The sequence below is a fragment of the Piliocolobus tephrosceles genome, chromosome X (genome assembly GCF_002776525.5).
Source record: "Piliocolobus tephrosceles isolate RC106 chromosome X, ASM277652v3, whole genome shotgun sequence".
Taxonomy (NCBI): domain Eukaryota; kingdom Metazoa; phylum Chordata; class Mammalia; order Primates; family Cercopithecidae; genus Piliocolobus; species Piliocolobus tephrosceles.
The window spans coordinates 93,639,191-93,658,207 of NC_045455.1; the positions used below are offsets into that span (position 1 = coordinate 93,639,191).

The following is a 19,017-nucleotide window of genomic DNA, read 5'->3' on the forward strand; positions in this document are numbered from 1 at the left end:
GTGGAGTGTGGGACGTGTGCATGCACACAGCGGAAGAAAAGGTGGGAAAAGCCAAACTACGGCCCCTGAGTGCCAGGTTGAAACATGTAGTTTATTGCCATTGGCAGTGGGGACATAGTATGGATTCTGAGCATGGAAATGGCAGGATTAGGGCTGCAATTCAGTAAATTCCTCTATTACTTTTAGCTTAGGGTCTATGACTGTCTTTGTTTTGTTTTGTTTTGGGCTGGGGTGTGGGAGGAAAGTGTCAGTGGATAAGGCTGAGTTCTTCGGGCCCAAACTCAAGGTTTGGGGCCAGTAGTTAGAGTGTTCCTCTAACGGGGCCAAGAGTACTCACTCAGCTCCCAGCACTTAAAGAAACACTCATTTACAGCCACATCCAAATCTATTCAGGAATTCCCAACCCACTCTCGCTTCGGTTCCAGGGGCAACATAGAAAAGGCAAAATAAATGAGAGGCTGTGCACGGCACGGGCTTCAGAGACTGACATCGAGATTTCAGTCCTTGGTTCAAAAGTTACTTTCTCTGAACCTCAATTTTCTAATTTATAAAATGAGAATCATAGTAGTGGCTACTCACAGAGTTACTGAGAATATTAAATGAGACAGTGAATAGACAACTCTTAGAATAGTTCAGCAAAGTCTAGAATGTTACAAATGCTATAGGATAAACATCCTGGTTTCTGCAATAAAAAAATTACAAGTAATAAAAAATGGTGAGAAATCGCTGAACTTAGATTCTTTTTTTTTTTTTTTTTTTTTGAGACGGAGTCTTGCTGTGTCTCCTGGGCTGGAGTGCAGTGGCCGGATCTCAGCTCACTGCAAGCTCCACCTCCCGGGTTTTACGCCATTCTCCTGCCTCAGCCTCCGGAGTTGCTGGGACTACAGGCGCCCGCCACCTCGCCTGGCTAGTTTTTTGTATTTTTAGTAGAGACGGGGTTTCACCGTGTTAGCCAGGATGGTCTCGATCTCCTGACCTCATGATCCGCCCGTCTCGGACTCCCAAAGTGCTGGGATTACAGGCTTGAGCCACCGCGCCCGGCCTGAACTTAGATTCTTGAGAGACTTAGGAGACACAGCAACCAAATGAAATATGTGGACTTTGTTTGAATTCTGATTAAACAAACTAAATTTTCAAAGATTTTAAGACAATTTTGGAAACAAACATGGACTACAAATTTGATATTAAGGATTTTTAAGGTATAATATTTTTAGACATGATAAAAAGTGTTAAGGTTTGTTCTTGTTTTAAGAGTACTTAAAGGTCATACTAAAATGCTTGTGGGATAAAATGATCTGACGGCTGAAATTTCCTTTAAAATAACTCAGATTTAGGGAAAGCAAGAATGGAAAGTGGGGCTGGGAGGTGTCAGTGGAGTGAGCAAAGAATGGATGAAACGTGGCTGGCTGCAGGCTGAAATGACTATTGCAGCAATGTGATGACTACGTGAGGATATATTGCATGATTCTCCGGACTTTTGTATATAATTAAAATTTTCCATAACAAAATGTTTCTAAAACAAAAAACAGAGTAACAGTGTGTATTTCCTATAGGTGTTATGGGTATTAAATGAGAGATGTGAAAGTGCAATACTGTCTGGTATACGGAAGGGGTTTGGGAAAGTTTATTTCCCCTTTTCTCTTGTAAAATACACCTCCCCGACAACACAAAGACACACACACACACCAGGAGTCATCCAAAAACAGTCTTTGTGATGTTTTGCAAGGATTGAACTGCCCTAGTAAGGGTTTGTGAAGGACTTGGATCTTTTTTACATTGAAATCAAAAGCTGGTGATTTCAGATAAACTTCAGGGTCCTGCAGCCTTGGGTACTGGATCTTCCTACTCTGGGAAAATAATCAACTCCTGAGCTCCATAAACAATAACCAGGATAGAATAGAAAGCAGGATGCTCTGGGGAGAAGCCAGAGTCCCCAGCATGTGGGCAGCACCTGAAGCATGACCTTCAGACTTGGGAGGGACCAAGGCCTGTTGCAGGGCACCCAACTGCTGCTGCCTGATCACCAAAGAAGAGTCTAAAATGAAACCAAGTAACAGGTGGCAATCTTAACCCACTCCCCTAAAAAAACTCCCACTTTTTAAAAGAAAACTTACCTGAGAAGGAGTTTCTACTCCCTGAAATTTACTGCTGTTGGTTTTATCTGTTCGCCTTTCTCCAAAATAATACAGGCTTTCCTACAAAAAAGAAGGGTACAATCCAACCGTGGTTCATCTGCACTCTTTCCTTTCCTATATGAAGTACCCTTAGTGTTTCTACGCCCACCTTCTTTCCTAAAGTCAGTGATTTGTTTGTTTGTTTTTTGGTAGAGTCTTGCTCTGTGACCCAGACTGGAGTACGGTGGCAGGCAACCTCTGCCTCCTGGGTTCAAGCGATTCTACTGCCTCAGCCTTCTGAGTAGCTGGGACTACAGGTGTGTACCACCAAGCCCAGCTAATTTTTTGTATTTTTAGTAGAGATAGGGGTTTCACCATGTTGGCCAGGCTGCTCTCAAACTCCTGACCTCAAGAGATCCGCCTGCCTCAGCTTCCCAAGTGCTGGGATTAAAGACGTGAGCCACCCGTCCCCGGCCACAGTGATCTTTGGGCAGAGGCTACCCAAAATAACAAAATTAGGACTTCTCTCATTCAAGGATTCACAAATTCATAAAATTTTAGAGCTGGAAAGACCTTAGAAAGCATCTGGTCTAACCCTTTTTTCCATATGACAAATGACAACAGTGAGACCAAAAGAAAACCAAGCAATCTGCCCTGGAGATGCTGCAGCCAGTTAGGAGCAGCTCAGGCCTGGAATACAGGTCCCTGGATCTCAGTCTAGGGCTCTGGATCAATAGCTGCCAATGACTTTCAAACCGTTTGGTTTTTTAAGCTGCAATCTCCATTAATAAACCTAGGAGACACCCACACACACCAATATTTAAACCTCTTGATATTTTCTATTCTGCTCTATTCCACTTTATTTTTAAAAGATGTCAGTTACAACCCAGTAACTTTATTTTACAACTCACTGATAAATCATGATCCATAGCTTGAAAAACACCATCCTAGAACATCCATTTTCAAAATCTGTGTATCTCAAATTAGAGAAAGCAAAGGTGGTGGAACTGGAGTGTTGGGCATTGTGCATAACCACCACCTCTTCCCGAGACTGTCGGCCAAACAACTCGAGCGGAGCTGCTGGAAACGGCAGTATCTCAGCAAGAAAATGGCAGAAAGAAAAATGACCGAGAACTCTGCTTTAAGTGGAAACAGCCCACGTTGTCTTATCAGAAATTTCTAGAAGTCACAGACTCCACATGTCTTGACTAAGCAAAGATATTTACATTCAGGAGAGGCTTTGAGTTGTGAAATGTTCTTTTTTATCTACCTAAGAGTTGTGAGGACGGTCAAGGCTAGAGTTATCTAATTAAGCTTGATACTATTCTCACCAGGAAGGAAGCAGTCATGGTACTGGCAGGAGTAAGAGCAGGGCCAGGGGAAGTGAGGGAAGCATCCTGATTACTGAATTTTGTTTATCTGTGTAACATAGTTTTACTCCCCTCACCTTAATCCTTCTCCAATAGGTCTTGTTTTTATTTAAAATGTTGATATTGTTACATCACAGATTTTTTGCATTAATTTTTATTGTTAAAATATTGCATTAAAATTATTTATTTTAATTATTGCAATTTTTAGCATTCCCTTAAATTTTGCACCTCATTGACCTCACTCTAGTCCCGGCCCAAAGAGATTCTTAAGTCAGCTACTAACTAGTGCATGGTAAACAAGAAAGTATCGAAAACAGAGTTTCTAAAAACTGCTTCTCTAATTACAATTTTACTAAGCATCATGACTAAAATAATCATCTTAACGTCCTACTAGTGATGTTTTAGAATTAGCAAACTCAATTTTCATAAGACAAAGTTTGTAGAACATCTTTCATACCTCTGCAGTTAAAAATATTTCGGAGGCAATAAGGAAGGCACAAATCATAGTTCCAGTTCTTCCTAGAAAAGAAAAGTAGTTCAAGGAACATACGTGGTATAAAAATACACTCAGAAATATTCAAGGAGTGCATTTTAAGTTGATTTTCTTTCTTTTTTTGAGACAGGGTCTTGCTGTGTTACGCAGGCTGGAGTGCAGTGGCGCAATCTTGGCTCACCGCAACCCCCGCCTCACAGGTGAAAAATACGCAAATTACATTTACAGTAAAAATATCTCTCACCACCTGTCCACAAAAAGACACGATGAGGTTTTTGCTAAATCTATAAGAAAGCAATGATTCATGTCTTTTATAATTTTTTTTTGGATAATAGTAAAAAAGAAAAATTCCCAACTCATTTACTATATTAATATAACTGATTCCAAAATTGCACAAATACAGTGGAAGATAACTTTACACCAGTCTCACATACAAATGTAGATTTAAAAATATACACGTATTTTTAAAGTGAATTCAGCAATGTAGAAACACCATGTAGCAACACCAAGTGCCACTTCTCTTAAGGATGCAAGGATGTTTTTTCCAAGATGGCAGATGACAGGCTTTAGCGCGTCTCAGTCATTTGGAAAGAGCAAGCAAGTACCTAAAGACCAACTCTGTGAGCTTTAATTCAAGAAAGAAAATGGCAATTCCCGGGAATTACGAAGGACATCCCAGCTCCTGGGAGGACAAGGCAGGCGAGCAGCCCCATGACAGCACTGGACTGACAGGAGAGTGAGCGGCGCCGCAGTGTGACAGGCAGACAGCCCCGTCTCATCCTTCCTCCGGAGATCCGAGCCGCCGGCAGAGGAAGAGCTGGTTTCTCCCCAGCCTTGGAGCTAACTGGAGGCGAGACTCGGGGACTTTGCCAGGGAAAGACACAGGGAAACGCTGCCGGCATTTTCCCAAACCTGGACTGAGAGCTGGACAAGACTGGGGGATCTTCCCTAGCGGGCTTCACCCATCTTGTCGCCCCCGGTCCCCTACCCCTAGGGCTGAGGAGGGAGCTCCCGTTACTGGGCACTCTGGACATCAGCCCATTGCCTGAGGCAACAGAGAGCTCCGCCCCATAAACAAGGACCAAGCACGTAGCCAGCAGCTCCGGCAACAGCCAGCTCTTACCCATGGCGCCATCTACTGGCTGGTAGGTCAAACCACACAGGCAATATAAAACCCGCAGACAAGTGCATAGGGCCACACAAGCAAAGCCAAAAGACCCTACCCAGCATGCTCTACAGTCCACCCCCTAGGGAGGAGGGAAAGGGAAAGAAAATAATAATAATAATAATAATAATAATGATAATAATAATAATAATAATAATAATAATACAGGAGAGGAAAGAAAAAGAAAAAATCCTACCCAAACAAAAATAATTACACAGATTAGAAGTGCTAGCATCTCCAGATGAGATGCAAGAATTCTGGCACCATGAGAAATCTGAATGTAGTGACACTACCAAAGAATCACACTAGCTCTCTGGCAATGCTTCCTACCAAAATGAAAACTTAGAAATGACAATAGACAATTCAAAGCTTGGACTGCAAGGAAGTTCAATGAGATTCAAGGTTGAAATCAACAAAAAGAAACTTCTAAATCAATCCAGGAAATGAAGGAAGAGATAAACATCTTAATAAGAAATCAATCAGAACTTCTGGAATTAAAAAAACTCACTTAAGAAATTTCAAAATACAATTGAAAGCTTTATCAATAGACTGGACAAAGTAGAAAACATAATTTCAGAGCTTGAAGACTGGTCTTTTGAACAAATCCAGTTAGACAAAAATAAGGAAAAAAGATTTTTTTAAAGTGAAGAAAGTCAGAAATATGAGATTATGTAAAGTGACCAAACCTACAAATTACTGGTATTCCCTAGAGAGAAAGAGAAAAAGAAAACAATCTGGAAAACATATTTCATTTCTTGAAAATAATTCAAGAAAATTTATTGAATCTTGCCAGATAGACATCTAAGTACAGTGAAGCCAGACAGCGCCTGCGAGATACTATAAAAAATGAACATTACCAAGGCATATACTCACCAGACTGTCCAAAGTCACTGTCAAAGAAAAAGCCCCAAAGGCACTAGAGAAAAAGGCCAGATCACATACGAAGTTCGCCCATCAGGATAACAGCAGACTTCTCAGCAAAGACCTCACAAGCCAGGAGAGATTGAGGGGTCTATTTTCAGAATTCTTAAAGAAAATAAATCATAATCAAGAGATTCATATCCTGCCAAACTAAGCTTCATGACTGAAGGAGAAATAGAAACATTTTTCTAGAGAAGCAAATGCCAAGAGAGTTCATTACCACTAGGCCAGTCTTACAAGAGATGCCTAAGGGAGTTGTAAACATGGAAATGAAAGAATGATACCTGCTGTCATAAAAACACACTTAAGTACATAGTTCACAGACCCTGTAAAACAACCACACAATAGAAAGTACAAAAAAAAAAAAAAAGGCTAACAATGTCATGATACCGTGAAAAGCTCACATGTCGATATTAACCTTGAATGTAAATGGTTTAAACACACCACTTAAAAGTCACAGAGTGGGCCGGGCGCGGTGGCTCATTCCTGTAATCCCAGCACTTTGGGAGGCCAAGGCGGGTAGATCACGAGGTCAGGAGATCAAGACCAGCCTGGCCAATATGGTGAAAATCTGTTGCTACTAAAAATGCAAAAATTAGCCCGGCATGGTGGCAGGTGCCTGTAATCTCAGCTACTCAGGAGGCTGAGGCAGGCGAATTTCTTGAACCCAGGAGGCAGAGGTTGCAGTGAGCCAAGATCATGCCACTGCACTCCAGCCTGGACAACAGAGCAAGACTCCATCTCAAAAAAACAAACAAAACAAAACAAAACAAAACACCTACAAACCAAAAAAGCCCTAGATCAGATGTATTCACAGCTGAACTCTATCAAATATACAAAGAAGAACTGGTACCACTTCTACTGAAACTATTCCAAAAAATTGAGGAGGGACTCTTCCCTAATTCATTCCATGAATCCTGCATCACCCTGAAACCAAAACCTGGCAAAGACACAATAAAAAAAAGAAAACTACAGGGTAATCTCAATGATGAAGACAGTCACAAAAATCCTTACCAAAACACTGGGAAACCAAATCCAACAGCACATCAAAAAGTTCACAATCAAGGAAGCTTCATTTCAAGGATACAAGGTCCCGCACATGCAAATGAATAAATGTGATTCACCACACAAAGAGAATTAAACAGAAACCACATGATCATCTCAATAGATGTAGAAAAAAAAGCATTTGATAAAATTCAACATCTTTCTTGATAAAAAATAAAAAAACACTCAAGAAACTAGGAATCAAAGGAACATACTTCAAAATAGAGCCATGGGCCAGGTGCAGTGGCTCACATCTGTAATCCCAGCACTTTGGGAGGCCAAGGCAGGCAGAACACTTGAGGTCAGGAGTTCAAGGCCAGCCTGGCCAACATAGTGAAACACCGTCTTTACCAAAAATACAAAAATTATCCGGGCGTGGTGGTGCACACCTGTAATCCCAGTGACTCAGAAGGCTGAGGCAGGAGAATCACTTGAACCCAGGAGGCGGAGGCTGCAGTGAGCCGAGATCGTGCCACTGCACTCCAGCCTAGGTAACAGAGCAAGACTCCATCTTAAAAAACAAACAAACAAAAAACAGGCTGGGCACAGTTGCTCACGCCTGTAATCCCAGCATTTTGGGAGGCTGAGGTGGGTGGATCACCTGAGGTCAGGTGTTCTAGAGCAGCCTGGCCAACATGGTGAAACCTCATCTCTACTAAAAATACAAAAATTAGCCAGGCGTGGTGACAGACACTTGTAATCCCAGCTACTTGGGAGGCTGAGGCAGGAGAATCGCTTCAACTTGGGAGGTGGAGGTTGCAGTGAGCCAAGATTCCGCCATTGCACTCCAGCCTGGGCAACAAGAGCAAAACTCCATCTCGACAAAAAAAAAAAAAAAAAAGAAAAGAAAAGAAATCATGTTCTTTGCAGCATCATGGATGCAGCTGGAAGTCATCATCCTGAGCAAATTAACACAGGAACAAAAAACCAAATACCGCATGTTCTCACTCATAAGTGAAAGCTAAACAATGGGTGCTCATGGACAGCAAGGTGGCAATAATGTACACTGGGGAATTCTAGAGGGGGCTCAGCAGAAAAGGGCACAGGTTGAAAAACTAACTATTGGGTCCTATGCACAGTACCTGGGTGATGCGATCAATCATACCCCAAACCTCAGCATCACACAGTATTACCAATAAACCTGCACATGTACTTCCGAACCTAAAATAAAAGTTACATTATACCAAAAAAACTAAGCTCAGAAAGAAAACAAATGTGTTTTGCCCATTAGAAGGCAAATAATAAAAGAGTACAAGAATCATCCTATATCAGAAATCTATATTAATGCAATTTATCATATTCATTGATTAAAGAAGACATACCTTACAATTATCTCAATAATGCAGGAAAAAGCATTCACTAAAATTCAACCTGCACCTGTGGCTTTAAAAATTAACAAAAACTAGGAAACTTCGTTAACTCAACAAAGAGAATCTACCAAAATACCTACCAGGAACATCATATTAATGACATAATATTGACAGCATTTTCTTTAAAGCCTGGAATTAAACAAAAATGCCCTCTCTTCACTGCTTCCATTTAACAATGTACTGCAGGCTTAACCAGTGTAGAAAGTCAGTGTAGTAAGTAAATCTATAGAGTAACTCCTTAATCTAATGAGAGAGCTTAGGAAGATTTCTAGATGCAGGCTCAACATAAATAAAAATTAATAGCTAAATCAAGTATGCAGGTTGAAATCTTTGCAGTAATTACTAAAAACATAGAAAAGGAGTACATGACTTCGAAGGTAATGACAGAGGGTGAGAAGGAAAGAATTATATTATTAAAATTCAATCCAATGGAAACAGAATGTCAGTAGGAATACAGGAGAGTTAAATAAAATAATTAACAAATAGATGCACGCAGAACGCTGTTCTCAACAATGCGTAATCCATGTTCTTTTCAAATGTACAGAAAACATCTGATAATATGGACCAAATTCTGGGCCATAAAGCAAGTCTAAACAAATTTCAAAGAACTAAAAAAGAAAACAAATATGTAGTATGTTCTGTGTCCACAACACAATATAATCAGAAATCAAAAATTTAAAGATAAATACAAAATTTTCATATGTTTGGAAATAAGGAAATATACTTCTACAAAACTCATGGGTCAAAAAAAAGCAAGCACAGTCAAAACTGGAAAATAGTTTGAACTAAGTAAAATAAAAACACCACAAATAAAAATTTATGGGGTGAAGCTAAAGCAATTCTAGGGGAAAACTTGTAGCCTTAAATGGTAAATAGAAAAGACAGTGGTTGACACTAAGAATTATCCATGTCAAGAAGTCAGGAAAAGAACAAATTAACCCAAGGAGTACAGAAGAAAACACGAAATATAATAGTAATTGATGAAATAAAAAATAAATAAAAAATAGAGACCACCAATAAGGCCAAAAATTTGGTACTTTTAAAAGACTAGTAAAATTGATAAATCCCTGGTGAGACTAATCAAAAGAAAAAAGGGGAGAAGGTACCAAGAAAGCAATGTAGGAATAAAAAAGGGAACACCTCTGTAGACATTAAAATGGTAAAATGATATTGTGAACAATTTGATGTTAAGACAGTTCAAAGTTAGATTAAATGGACAAATGCTGGGAAAACTATAATCTACCAAAATGGGTAAAATAAATAAAATTATTTAAAAATTCTATATGTGGAATTGAGCCATAATTTAAAGACTTCTCTCCAGAAAAAACTCTAGGCCAATGTGCCTTCACTGGTGAATATCACTTTACACTTAAGAAGGGAGAAAATCAGCATGCATAAATTTACCCAGAGAATAAAAACAGAGAAAATGAAATCTAACTCATTACAAAGCCAAGATTTGAAAAAAGTATGAGGAAGGAAAATTATAACCAATCACCCAGATGACATGAACTTAAAAATCCTAAACAAAATATTAACAAACAGGATCTGGCAATTAATAACAAAATAATTTAATGATTATTTAACAAAATAATACAGCACAAGTAAATTACGTTTATTCCAGAAATATGTTAGTTTACCACTTAATCAATGTAATTAACCACATTTATTTATAGGATAAAGCAGAAAAATTATCATCTCAAAGATTCAGAAAAATCTTTAAAAATTCAACATCCATTCATGATTTAAAAAAACTCTTAGTGAACTAAAGGAATTTCTTTTGCTTTCTTTCTTTTTGTTTTGTTTTGTTTTTTGAGACAGAGTCTCACTCTGTCATCCAGGCTGGAGAGCAGCAGTGCGATGTTGGCTCACTGCAGCCTCTGCCTCCTGGGTTCAAGTGATTCCCTCACCTCAGCCAGGGTAGTTGGCACTGCAGGCATGCGCCAGCACACCTGGCACATTTTTTTATTTTTTAGAAGAGACGGGGTTTCACCATGTTGCCTAGGCTGGTCTTAAACTCCTGGCCTCAAGTGATCTGCCCCGCTGGGCCTCCCAAAGTGCTGGGATTACAGGTGTAAGTCACGGCGCCCAGCCAAGGAATTTCTTAATCTGATAAATGGTAATACACACACACACACACACACACAGTCGTAAAGCAATTGGAGAGATGTTGAAAGCTTTTCCTTTGAGAATGGAACTGTATGTTGACGTTTGCTACTGCCACTTGTAATTTTACGCTGTACTAAAGGTTCTAGCCAGTGCTGGGGGAGAGAAATGACTGAAATGGAAAAAACACAATTTATTATTTTCATATGATGTAATCATGTACCATAAAATACAAAAGAATCTATAGATAAATTAGTAGAACTAATAAGTGAGTTTAGACTGGGCACAGTGGCTCAGGCCTGCATTCCTAGCACTTTGGGAGGTGGAGGCTGAGGCTGGCAGATCACTTGAGCCCAGGAGTTTGAGACCAACCTGGGCTACATAGTGAAACCCCATCTCTACAAAAAAATCAAAAAATTAGCTGGGCATGGTGGCACCTGCCTGCAGTCCTAGCTACTCAAGAGGCTGATATGGAAGGATCACCTGAGCCCGGGGAGGCTGAGGCTGTAGTGAGCCGTGATCGTGCCACTGCACTCCAACCTGGGTGACAGAATGAGACCCTACCTCAAAAAAAAAAAAAAAAAAAAAAAAGAGTGAGTTTAGGAAAGTTGCTAATTGCAAGATTAATAAATAAAACAAACTGCATTTAAAATAACAAAAAACATTTAGAAAATAAACATTTTAAAGGGATGTCATTTAAATAACCGCAAAAGAAATCTAGGAATAAATCTCACCAAAAATATGCACGCTTTCTACACAGAAAACAAGAAAGCATTGTAAAGAGAAATTGAAGAGGACCTAACTCAATGAGAGAACACCTCTGTTCATGGGTTGGATGAGTCAATATTGTAAAAATTCAATTCTCCCCAGTCTATAAATTCAATGCAATTCCAAGCAAATTTCTATCCGGCATGTGTAATTTGACTAGTTGATTTCCCAAATTTATATGGAAAAGTAGATGACCTAAAATACCCAAACCATTGTGAAGAAAAAGAAAAAGCTGATGATACTCACATGACTGGAAATGAGGACGTATTAGAAAGCTACAGTAAGATAGTTGTGCTATTGGCACACAGATGAAAAATCGATGAACAGAACAGAAAGGTCAGAAACAGATTCATGTTCTGCAGGGTAATAAAGAAATGAAAATCTTCTCAACCCGTGTGCTGGAATAATTGGATAGCCACACATGGAAAAAGACGAAACCTGATGCCTTCCTCACACCACACACATAAATCAATTTTAAAAGGAATGAACCTTCTAGAAGAAAACATAGTAGTAAAATGTCCTTTAAACTCAAGGAAAATTGTCTTAATCAGGACACAAATGCACAAACTTTATAAAGGGAAAGCATGATACCCATGACGGTAACACAACTAAGAACTTCTGTCAACCACAGGATACTCCTGAGAGAGAGAAAAGGCAATTCACAGAGCAGAAAAGCTTTCCTGAATACATTTATGATCAATAACAGAACTGAAATCAGAATACATAAATAATTCCTACAATCAAGAGAAAAAGGATGAATAAACCAGGAGAAAAATGGTTAAGAAAATTAAAAAGTTACTTTACAGAAAGGATATCCAAATACTTAATAATCTTAAGAAAACTTCCTCAATCTTACTAGTAATTACAGAAATGCAAATGATCACCACCATAAGATGCCATCACACAAACCCCCAAAGGCTAAAAATAGAAATACTCAGAACTGCAAGTATTGGGGAAGACATGGAATGTTTGAAGTGTACAATACCAGTGGAGTAAAAATCGGTACTACTATTTTAGAAAACAGGTGACATTATCAATTAAAGTTCAAGATTCATTACTCTAAGACAGAACAACTTTAGTCAAGGTATATACTCAACAAAAATGTGGCCACAAGTGCAACAAGAAACGTGTATTTTTAAAAGCAGTATTATTGGGCTAGGCGCGGTGGCTCATGACTGTAATCCCAGCACTTTGGGAGACAGAGGAAGGCGCATCACTTGAGGTCAGGAGTTTGAGGCCAGCCTGGACAACATGGCAAAACCCCATCTCTAGTAAAAACACAGCTGGGTGTCATGGTGGATGCCTGTAATCCCAGCTACTTCGGAGGCTCAGGCACAAGAATTGCTTGAACTCAGGAGGCAGAGGTTACGATGAACTGAAATCATGCCACTGCACTCCAGTCTGGGTGATAGAGTGAAATTTTATCTCAAAAAAAAAAAAAAAAAGCAGCATTATTTATCACAGTAAAAACTGGAAACAACCTAAATGTAATAGAAAAAAAGAGATTCCATTTTCACTCACAATTTGTGTAGGAATGAATTTTTGAAAAGATGTAGAAGACATGATAAAAAAAAGTATACAATATTATTAAAGAATGAACAAGATAATTCACATGTACAACTCAATATCGCAAAGTTGTCAGTTCTGTCAAGTTAATCTATAAATTCAATGTAGTTCCAATAAAAATCCTAAAAGTGTTTTATTATGGCAGTTCACAAAATGATTTTAAAATTGAACGTAATAATTAAGTTCCAAGGAGAGCAAGACTATTCTGTCTTTATCAAACTATATTATAAAGCTACAATAATTACAAAAGTGTGGTAGAGAGAACTTAGAAACAGTCTTGAATATGTATAGAAACTTGGCATATTACTGAGAGGAATTACAAATTAATGGAGAACAAAATAGCATGCAATTGATGGTGTTAGGGCAATTGGCTATCTATATGAACAAAAACTTCCCCCAACTTCCAATTAGATTAAAGACCCAAATATTAAAAATGGAACTTGAATATTTTTGAAGAAATGTGGAATATCTTTACTACATCAGTATAGGGGTGAATTTCTTAAACATGACAGAAAAGCATGAAATACATACACACACAGAGATGAACAAACTTTACTACATTCAAAATTACAAACTTCTCTCCAGGCACGATGGCTCATGCCTGTAATCCCAGCACTTTGGGAAGCTGAGGTGGGTGGATCACCTGGGTCCAGGAGTTCGAGACCAGTCTGGGCAACATAGTGAGACCCTGTCTCTACCAAAATACAAAAATTAGCCAGGCATGGTGATGCTCGCCCGTAGTCCCACCTACTCAGAGGGGCTGAGATGGGAGGATCGCTTGAGCCCCAGGAGGTTCAGGCTGCAATGAGCTGAGATCGTGCCACTGCACTCCAGCCTGGGTGGCAGAGTGAGACCATGTCTCAAAACAAAACAAAAATTTACAAACTTGTACAAAAAAATAAGTCACAATCAAATTTAAAGGGCAACATGTTGGGAGAATATAATTGCAATACTAAGAAAAATTGGCATTCAGGTTCTTTGAAGAACTCCTATAAATCAATATAAAATATGTTTATTGTCATGATACTATTGGTAACCTGCAGGCAGCAACCACAGAAGACAGCAAGACTAATATGAATGAACACTTAAAAAAAGAGGCTGCTCTGGTACATACCAGCTGAATATTAGCCCTCTAAACAACCTTTAACAATATCAACAAAATATTATGTGAACACAGAATAATGTAAACCCCCTCTCAGCAAAAAAGAAAAAAGTCAAATTTGAAATGAATGCTTTTCCTTCAAGCAAGGAATTCGCATTAGTTAATAGAAAACTGATACTCACTTCTTGAATAATAACATTTTAGGTTGGGCAAATGTGAAATGGCCATTTTTAAAGCAAAAGATAGTTAAAAACCGCCAATTTCAAGTGATTCGGCCTCTATATTCTTAACTATGGTATTGTAAATTGCCAGTTTATATACAATATTCCAATCTGTAGAGCTAAACACAGAACCTGTATATTAACTAATGTACTTGAAACTAGCCAATAAGACTAAAACTTGATTTTACTGAATTATGTAAGTCAGTTTACAGTGTTACATTTTCCTGGAATTTGATATAAACATTGATTTAAAGCCCACTAAAAATGTAATCATTTATGTTTGTCAAAAATTGTGAAATATGCTTAGATGATTATTTAAAGCCTAAAACTGAATGAGAGAAAAGCTAGCTAAACTTAAATTGGTTGGATTTACAAAATGAGGCTTTTTCCCCCCATTTTCACCCCACCAATGTCAGCTTCTTTGTATCATTACGCTATAAAAATTCCAGTGTAATTTTTGAAATAGCATCTCTGTTGGCTCCCTTAATCTAAAGGTTCTCACAAAGTTTAAGAACAACCTTAATATTACTGGAACAAAAACAGACATACAGACCAATGGAACAAAACAAAAAGCCCAGAATAAATCCATGCATTTATAGTCAGCTGATGTTCAACAAAAGTGCCAAGAATCCAAGATGGGGAAAGGTGAGTGAGTCTCTTCAATAAACGATACTGGGGAAACTGAATATCCACTGGTGGAAGAATGAAATTGCACCCTATCTCACCCATATACAAAAATCAACTCAAAGTAAACGCTTAACTGTGAAACCTGAAATTGAAAAACTACTAGAAGAAAACATAGGTGAAAATCTTCTTGACACTGGTCTGGGACAAGATATTTTTGGATATGACTGAAAAGCATAGGCAACAAAAGAGAAAGAAGACAAATGATACTGTATCAAACTAAAATGCTTTTCCACAGCCAAGGAAACTTATGGAGTAAAGAAACAACCTACAGAATGGGAGAAAATATCTACAAAACATACATTCGATAATAGGTTAATAGATTTTTTTTAAAAAGGAACTCAGACAACACAATAGCAAGAGAACAATTTACTTCTCTAGAAAATGGGCAAAGAACCTGAAAAGGTATTTCCCAAAAGAAGACACACAAGTGGCCAAGAGGTATATGAGGAAATGCTAAACTTCGTTAATCATCAGGGCAAAGCAAATTAAACACAAAGAGATATCCTCACACCTGTTAGGATGGTCATTAACAAAAAGACAAAAGAAGAGTTGGTGAGGATGTAGAGAAAAGGGATCCGCCTCGTACACTGTTGGTGTGAATGTAAATTAGTAGTTATTATGGAAAACAGCACTGAGATTCCTCAAAAAAACAAAAATAGAACTACCATATGATTTGGAGATTCCACTTCTGGGTATATATCCAAAGGAAATGAAATCTGCACTCCCATGTTCATTGCGGCATTATTCCTAACACCCAAGCTATGGAGTCAATGTAAATGTCATCAACGGACGAATAGATAAAGAACATGTGGGATGTGTAAATAAAGGCACACTATTCAGCCTTAGAGGATATCCTGTCACTTGAGTTAATATGGATGAAACTGGAGAACATTATGCTAAGTGAAAGAAGCCAGGCATAGAAAGACAAATACTGCATGTCTCACTTATTTGTGGAATCTAAAAAAGTCAAATTCATAGAAGCAGAGAGTAGAATGGTGGTTACCAGGGGCTGGGGGACAAAACTGGGGGAATTGTAGAGATGTTGGTTTTTACTTTATTATTATATTTTTCAGATGAAGTTTTGTTCTTGTTGTCCAGACTGGAGTGCAATGGTGCGATCTCGGCTCACTGCAACCTCTGCCTTCCGGGTTCAAGTGATTCTTCTGCCTCAGCCTCCCGAGTAGCTGGGATTACAGATGCATGCCACCACACCCAGCTAATGTTTTGTATTTTTAGTAGAGCTAGGGCTTCACCATGTGATCCACCTGCCTCAGCCTCCCAAAGTGCTGGGATTACAGGTGTGAGCCACTGCGCCCAGCCTGAGATGTTGATTAAAGGATGCAAAATTTCAATTAGGAAGAATACGTTCAGGAAATTCATTGTACAACATAGTGACCATAGTTAATATATACTTGAAAATTGCTGAGAGAGTAGATTTTAAATTATTCCACAAAAATATGTGGAGTAACGCATACATCAATCAGCTTGATTTAACCATTTCACAATGTTTATATACATCAAAACATCATATTGTACACCATAAATACATTTTTATGTTAATTTAAAAATTTTAAAAGATCAGCCTTAAATAAAATAAAAGTACTCTGACATTCTAAAATTAAAGACTGTTTGTATTTTGAGAGATATAAACTGGCAAACCAAAAATAAAGAAATTCAAATACTAGGAAAACAAGGGAAAATATGCTCAACCTTCCTTAGTTCTTTTTTCCTGCTTTCTTCCCTTCCTTATCCTCTCCCTATCGCCTACCCTTCCTCCTCTCCTCGTTCCTTTCTCCTCCCCTTCTTTCAGCCTTGGAGCTAATATTTAAAAATGCTAACAATTGTTAATACGTATTAATAGCAATATGTGTCTTGTTATTGTACTTTATCTATATTTACATGTCTTTAGAAAGGGAGAAATAAAAAGGAAAATGTTATTACCTTTGCCTCCTTTACAGTGAACTGCTACGATGTTTTCAGGATCTTGAGCCATCCACTCATTTACTTCCTTGGTGAAAACCACCATCTCACTGATTTCAAGTTTAAGATTTTTAGTTAAAATATTTTCAAAAAATCAAACCCAATATATTTAGCGCTCTTCTGATTGTCAACTTAGTATAAAACTTACTGTAGAGTGGGGACATTATGGTCATCAATCATGATTCTACTGACCCTATTATGGAAGTACTTAGGATCATAAGCTCTTTCACCTAAAATAAATAATATGTATGTCATATCTCTATAGGGAATCACATAATAAACGATGAAGTTATAAATAAATTAACATATCTTATTAGAATTCCTTATCTATCTTCAAAAAGAGCTTTCCAAGTTGCTCCTGCCACTCTAAAATAAACACGGGGTCTCAAAAATGTAAGGATGGTAGTGGTTTATCCATCTCATGTAACCCAAACTCAACTATTTTTGTTTAACAGGTATAATTTTTAACTTTCTAGCAGACCATTCATCACATTATTGCAGGGTAGTTAGAAACCACACAAGAGGCAAATGTAGCTGACCAAAATGATTGCCCCCTGAAAATGTCTATTGAGTATACAGGCAGAGCAAAAAATCAAGAGAGACCGAGTATGCAGCTGGGTTACAGCCTATTTTCCACAGAGCGTTTCCTTTTCTCCCATCTAGGGTCCTGCTCTCATCACCGCCCAGTGCTGACGGGGCAGAGGACTCATTTGTTAAATCGTCTGTGCCTTCATAACACAATCTGGCAGGAAAAACGAAAGATTTTCCTAGACCTAATGTCGCTAGAACAGATCTTCCCTAAAATGGTTTGCTTCCACTCCAGCCTCATCGGTCCTGCCAAAGACGCCTCCTTCATAGCGTGCTTTGTGCTGCTGGGCTAACTCCTTCTACTAAATGGGGCCAGTCCAAGATGGGGATTTTTAAATTCATTCCTTGCCACCACCAAATACTTATGATTAAATCCAATAAAAAAACAAAATCATCTTCTTACATAGAGCAATCTGTTTTCTATCTACAGTAGCAAATATAGAGTAATGTACATACTGCATAGATTATAGACTCGATAGTGATTTGGATGTTTCTTATCTAGAAACCGCACGACTTCCTAAAAAAGACAAACACATATCTTACATATTTACATGGCACCAACATAAGCTACTTCCTAGGGGGAACCTAAAATGGTTATTACTTTCATTAATTTGTCTCTCACTCGCATCTTCTAAGGGAGATTCAGGGAATATGAGGGTATGCAAATTTCAAGTTCTAATCCACTGTGATTTTTCAAATAGTCCACAAAGTGTGTTTGGCTACTCAGATGAGTCTCTTTTGTAAATACAACTGTTTAAAGCTATCAGATAAGGAAATTAGCTGGTGAACTAACTTTAAGTAATTTGTTCTAAATTATTAATTCACAATTAATGTGGTTCTTGTTTAAATCTAATTCATATTGGAGTTCTTATTTAAATTTAATTCTGAAAAGATACATCTTTAGAGAGTGATCTGCATATTACAGTCTACCTAAGCACTATGTAAACAAATAAATGCAAAAAACATACAGTATGATTGTGTGTATGCGTGATAGAAAAAGATAAACATATCAAATTTTAAATAACTGGTACAATATGGAGACTTTTTTGGCTCATCTGTTCTCCTATTTTTTTAAATGAAGATATATGTGTACCTATGAGTATGTGTATATATAATGTATACATATGTGTAACCTTTAAAATGAAAAACAAATAGTAGTTATTATTTACAATACAGTTAATACCACTATATGAATCCAACTTTCAGTAAAAGTATCTTTCTGAAACATACACACACATATGTATATGTCTCTGTGCAGCAACAAAAATGACACAAAATTTTAAAACTGATTAGTATGCTACCCTCAGAGCAGCATTTACTGGCTTAATATTGAGAAAACTAAATTTAAGGTACTAAAGTCATCCATTTATTCAACTGGCTATCTCTGTTAGGAAGAAATAGTAAGTCAAAATGATGAACACTCTGAATCTGCATAGCGGGGGAGGCAAGGATGAACAGTTTTATATACTTCAGAATTCATGGAATTTCTTTTTTTTTTTTTTTTTTTTTTTTTTTTTTTTTTTTT

General features: G+C 37.9%; 1 protein-coding gene across 1 annotated transcript in view; it reads right to left on the reverse strand.

Annotated features, from left to right (window-relative positions):
* TPTE2 (transmembrane phosphoinositide 3-phosphatase and tensin homolog 2) overlaps positions 1-19,017 on the reverse strand; it is a 79,834-nt gene that overhangs the window by 11,444 nt on the left and 49,373 nt on the right. The window contains 5 exon segments of the mRNA XM_023190639.2: positions 2,115-2,195; positions 3,942-4,003; positions 16,866-16,954; positions 17,053-17,134; positions 17,949-18,009. Coding sequence (XP_023046407.1) covers positions 2,115-2,195; positions 3,942-4,003; positions 16,866-16,954; positions 17,053-17,134; positions 17,949-18,009 — 375 coding nt within the window.